This window comes from Pygocentrus nattereri, chromosome 4 (genome assembly GCF_015220715.1).
Source record: "Pygocentrus nattereri isolate fPygNat1 chromosome 4, fPygNat1.pri, whole genome shotgun sequence".
NCBI lineage: Eukaryota > Metazoa > Chordata > Actinopteri > Characiformes > Serrasalmidae > Pygocentrus > Pygocentrus nattereri.
This window is the reverse complement of record NC_051214.1, coordinates 51,529,921-51,535,765: the sequence shown is the minus strand read 5'-3', so window position 1 is coordinate 51,535,765 and position 5,845 is coordinate 51,529,921. Positions and strand designations below refer to the sequence as shown.

Here is a 5,845-nt window from a genome sequence, read left to right as displayed (position 1 = left end):
CATTACGCTGAACTACGCTGCCTGACTCAGCCGCCTAAAAACGACAGAAACAGACACAAAAGTACTTACTTAAACAGAAGTTAGGACAATGTTGGGGTTTGTCATAAAGTTAGGACAGTATATATAGTAGATTTAGTCTAGTTATGATGTTTGTGTAATACTGGCTTCTTACCTGGAGATAATGTTAAGATTATGAAGTTAGGAACTCTTATTTTGTAACAATCACTATTCTCAAGTCCATACTGAAGTTGTGATGGAGATCAAATAGATCAGCTTTCAGAGTTCTCCTGGTTTGGGTCTGAGAGTGATGTGTGTTTCACCACTGTTCATGCTCAGAGTGAGCGTTACAGTGATTCTGAGATGGTCTTCAATGAAGGTGTTCAGTGTTAAGTGTTGATCACAGAAACATTCAGCTCACCTGCAGCATCAGCTCACAGTCCTCTCTGCCCACGAAGATCATCTCCCGCGGCAGTCGGTGCCGAGTACCCGAGCTGCTCACCAGGAACCACGACGTCACGCTCATCTTTACTCTCCTCACAAACTCCTTTGCATCCTGGGAAACATGGGAGACGGACAGGTGAGCAGAAACACACCTGCATTGAACATTTACATTCAACTGATTCAAACATGTTTATCATTTCCACTCTAATAAAACACATTGACGCTAACACGGTTATGACCATATATAAATAAACTGATGAGAAATCAGTGCTGATGTGTTTCAGTAAAAATCATTCAATACAACATCCTTCTCTACAGAACCACCCCTGAAATTTTTTTTTTTTTGGAACCCAAAGTGGTTCTTCTACAGTATCACGCAAAGAACCCTTTTTAGCAGCAGCATCTTTGAGAGTGATGATGATCATAAAGTGCTGCTGAAAGCTTCAATATTCCTCAGTGTTACTCAGATGTGATGATTTTAAGATGGAAGTGACTTATAATAGTGAATATGATGAGTTATTTCATTTCCACTCAGCAGTGAATCCTCCTCTAACTGCAGATCAGATTAATGTGAGAAACCAAACTGCTTTAAGCTGCAGTGCAGATTTTATTCTGAGCTGAATCAGTCATTAGCTGCTTAATCCCACACTGAACATCCACAAGCTCAAATGATCCTGCTGTTAGATCTCACTGCTCTGATCTGCTCACAGTATTTCACTGTATCACACTCTGTGTGGTAGGACTGCTGTACGTTTTTCATGGTGAATAAAAAGAGACAAATCAAAATAACTTGGAATAAAGTGTGGTTCAACTGACGTACACTGAAGTGAAGTATGTTTTCTCACCATTTTGGAGTTTTAGTTTTTGTTCCGACACCAGTTTTATTTAACACACACAGACTGCATAATATTTCATACAACCCCAATTCCAAAAGTTGGGATGCTGTGTAAAATGTAAATAAATGTAAATGTAGTTTTTCATGAAATGGCAAAATGTCTCACTTTCAACATCTGATGTGTTCTACGTTCTACTGTGTATAAAATATGGTTCTATGTGATTTGCAGATCATTGCATTCTGTTTTTATTTACATTTTTATTTTATAAGCCCAACTTTTGGGAACTGGGGTTGTATATTTTCTTTATTTACATATTTATTTTCCTGATTTTTTTACATTTTGTGCTTTCTTTTACTTAGTATTTATAGGGTTAGGGTTAATCCTATTAAAAAAGACATGATATGCATTTTTATATCTGCGTATATATTTGCATTTGATCTGTGTGTATTTTCTTAAATATAGTGTTATCAAATATTTAAAATTTCCTGTTTCAAGTTATCTGTTATGGTTGCACCACCTGACTTTTCAGACTAATTTCAGATTAAACAGGAATCTACTAGAAACCTTTGTCCTTCAATTTGTTTACACTTACATTTAAAAAATTAGATATAGACAGACAGACAGACAGACAGACAGACAGACAGACAGATAGATAGATAGATAGATAGATAGATAGATAGATAGATAGATAGATAGATACGTTATCGATCCCAAAGGAAATCAATAAACATTATTATAGTAATGGCACATTTTCCTCCTGAGGTCAGACCACCTGACATGGTAATCTGAACCATTCTAACCATCCCTCAGACATATTTTTGCTAAATCTTAACCTTGGCATTGCATCATGAATGCCACTTGGGGTCTTTTTTTATGATGCATTACTTTGGCTCCTCTTTTGTAAAAACATGTCAAAATAGTCCTTTGGTTTTTGTACCGTGACATTTAAGGAAGAAAGAACTTTTGGACAATGGGTTTTTCAGTTAGTTGAGCTCTTTTAAACTCACCTTAATTTGCAACACAGATTTTATTTTAACTATAAAACTTAACCAGTGTGGTGACTGCAGCTACTTTACACATACATGGACTGTATTTTCTGCAAAGGCTCAAGGAAGCTGATGCACCTACCTCTGCGAGGTCCTCAGGAGGGCCCACAAGATCATTAGGGACAAAACTCACTCTGAACACCACCTCTTAACTGAACACCATCAGGCAGACGACACAGGAGCCTGGACCACCAGATCACAGAACAGTTTCTACCCCACAGAACAGAAATGGTGACTGTTATTTAAACCGAACATCTGCTGATAGTGAGCACCTCTAAACAAAAGTAACAATGTGACGCTGCAGTCTCACTAATGTCCTTTGTGGCTCACCTCTGAACATTAACCAGAACCATACTGAGCAAATCAAATCAAATTTATTTGTAGCGCTTTTTACAACAGATGTTGTCACAAAGCAGCTTCCCAGAATTCCAGAAAAGACAGAGTTTTAACAGGAATGTAAAACCCCCAGGTGAGAAAGCCAGGGGCACCAGCGGCAAGGAGAACCTCCTTCAGAGCTGAGGAAGAAACCTTGAGAGGAACCAGGGCTCACAAGGCCTATCTTCCTCTGGTCAGACTACCTACAAATTAAGAGCACACAGAACCAAGCAGAACCCTCAGATCATGAGTCAGATTCAGAACTTGGAGAAAAACTGTTTTTATATCAAAATCGCAATATTTCAAATCGCAAGAGCTGTTTTATTACAGAACACATGATCAGCGATGTCTTAAATACAGAGCCTGTATATAAGCAGGACGAGTCAGAAGATACCGAACAACCATGTCCTGTATACGTGAAATCACAACCACAGCTAACTGGTAGTCTGAGGCAGTCAGCGTTCAGGCTTCACAACAGAAAGCGGATATTCTGGTTTTCTTGGCCCAAAAAAACAGGCCTGAAAATGAATTCAAAGAAAATAATTACATTATATATACATCGCAACCACAGCATTGGTCAGAAAAAATATATATTTTATATATAGAGATTATTAATATAAACCCACAAATAGAAATATGTATTATATAATAAGTTTGTTCATATATATATATATATGTTTAGATAATAAGCACATGACTGTAAGAGTGGCGTCTGTGAAAGCCGTGCTGAGCAGTGAACCATCTCCGTCTGTGTGAGTTACAGCAGAGCAGCACTGACAGTGAACTCTGATTAGTCTGGAGCTCAAAATCTGCTGCTGAACATCAAGGCTGTCTGACCACATCAGCAGCTTCAGCTCAAACTGCAACCTTCTCGCAGGACGGAGCGAAAGCTTGGGTCTCTGAGTGCTGAGAGTCAGAAACATTTTCACAACATGCAACATACAGCACAATTTAGTTCTTCTGAGATTCAATAACCTGGGACAGACAAAATAAAACCTGTAGTGACACATTACACCACCACACTAATAACTAACCTACACCGCTCTTATTCAGGGCTTCACAAACTGCCCTGAGTGCAGTTTAACCCTCTAAGGTCTGAGGGTCTTGACAGAAGTGTCTGATTTCCTAAATGACAGAAATCTACACTCAGGTGACAAGGAGGCAAAAACAATGACATCACAATGGATTATGATATTTTATCATTATTGTGCCAAAGTATATTAATAAATCAGATTTTTAATGGTTACCGTGACATGAGTTTGCACGATAAACGCGTGAAGTAGCAATGACATAACAGATCTGATGACCTCATAACCACGGCGCCAGAGGGACGTCATTACTTCGCAGCACAAACACCTACAACCAACTTAGAACATGGCGCAGAACTACACTCAACCGACAGCAAGAACACCGGGTCTCACGCTTAAGAAGAAATGTCTTCTTAAAACCCACAGACGCAGGTTGGACGAGGATTCTGACCTGCACCACTGCTCTAATACGTGGGATTTGCTCTCAGGTAAGAACAGAATCTACACACACTCAGAAGCTCAGAGGTGAGAAGTCAGGACGTTTCTCAAGAACACAAAGAACAAAGTGGAGATATTTTATATCAGACAGCTTCACCGAACATCGCGCCTCCTGATCTTACAGTACCTGTTGGATATCTAAAGAAACCGGACCCACTACTCGATTCATCACTGACAGAAGACTTGGACCTTTTTAACTGGATTCACTGCAGCTTGTAAATAAAACACTGAATGATAATTGTTGCATCTGCAGGTTTGTTATTATTATTATTATTATATGACATCACAGATTCTGTCTGTTCCAGCTTAGAAAAACTAAATGTCGTGTTGCATGTGACGTATGGGGGGAATGTCTTGGGGTATGGTGATCTATCACTCAGCCCTAGTGAAATGCACGCTGGGTATTGTGTGAAGTCGTGAAGTGTGTGAAACGGAGGACGAGCCGCAGCTGCACGAACTCCAGCCTCAGGGTGGACGTCCCCTTTAACGCTGTCCTGTTCAGAACGACGCTGCTGGTGTGAACAGGGGGTCTATATCTGCTGTAATCCCCCCACACCGCACAGTAGCGACAGGCCGAGCGCACAGCAGAACCACGTTTGGGTTCTAACGCATTTCACAATGTTCTACAACCCTGAGTTTGATAGCAGAGTGTAGATCGGTCATATATCAATGTCATTATCAATAACATGAATAATACTATATTAAACCGCGAGCAGCGCGTGCGGAGCTCTGCAGTGTGAACGCCGCGCGAGCTGAGGGCGGTGATTCAGCACACAAAGCCCTCACTGATGATGAAATGACTGGGTTCCTTCGGGTTCTGTTAGGTTCTGATGGACCCATGAGGTGGAGGGTGGAGACAGGGCGCCCACTCCTGCTCCTCGGCACGAGGCTCCGTGTGAAGCTGGGGGAGAACCGCGCTCAGGTGCTGCTGATGAAACGAGGCTGATCCTCACTCGAACCTCCACCTTAAATGGCGCAGCGCCTACATTCTGCTACATCCAGCCGCCTGAGGCGTGATAATAATGACCTCTGCGCCATTTAAGGTGGAACAGGAGATTCGAACGAGAAGCCAGCGTCAGCCGCGCGGTGCTGGTGATGATGATGATGATGATGAACATGGTGTCCAGCTGATGGCGGACTGGCTGTCAGCGGCTGAGCGCAGTTCGCTCCTCAAAGCCGCTCACCTGCAGCAGGATGATGATGGAGCACCAGCGCTTCACCAGCCCTACAGGAACCCGTTGATGGTCCACCAGCCCGAGTCCGAACACCTACCTACTGACCCGTCAGCGCGCGCGGCCTCCGTCCATCCTCGAGCAGCTCGGAGTCAGACAGCAGCTCCACCCTGCAGACACGAGCTGAGCTCATAGCGTCTGATCCTCACTCACATCCGCACAGCAGCGCCACCTGCAGACCAGCCACGCACCAGCACCCTGACTAAGACGCGCGCGCGCGCGTACACACACGCACACACAGATATGCAGTACATATAAATATGTAGTTTGTGTGTGTGTGTGTATATATATATATATATATATATATATATATATATATACACACACATTACACACATATGGTCAAAAGTATTAGGACCTCTGTCCTGCCTTTATGGAGTTTGCTTTGG

The 5,845-nt window shown here is 42.2% G+C and overlaps 1 protein-coding gene across 5 annotated transcripts in view; it reads right to left on the bottom strand.

Annotated features, from left to right (window-relative positions):
- The window catches only part of si:ch73-212j7.1 (centrosomal protein of 170 kDa protein B), a 25,366-nt gene extending 19,753 nt beyond the window's left edge, over window positions 1-5,613 (bottom strand). For 2 of the 5 annotated variants that reach the window (XM_017683101.2, XM_017683107.2), the window contains exons 1-3: window positions 5,497-5,610; window positions 2,406-2,533; window positions 419-553 (exon numbers count right to left, since the gene is read on the bottom strand). In XM_017683101.2, coding sequence (XP_017538590.1) covers window positions 419-523 — 105 coding nt within the window. In that variant the 5' untranslated portion in view covers window positions 524-553; window positions 2,406-2,533; window positions 5,497-5,610. Of the gene's footprint in view, window positions 1-418; window positions 554-2,405; window positions 2,534-5,408 lie in introns of all 5 variants that reach the window. The other 3 variants (XM_017683104.2, XM_017683105.2, XM_037537919.1) reach the window with 3 other exon arrangements.
- Window positions 5,614-5,845: the final 232 nt, after the last annotated feature.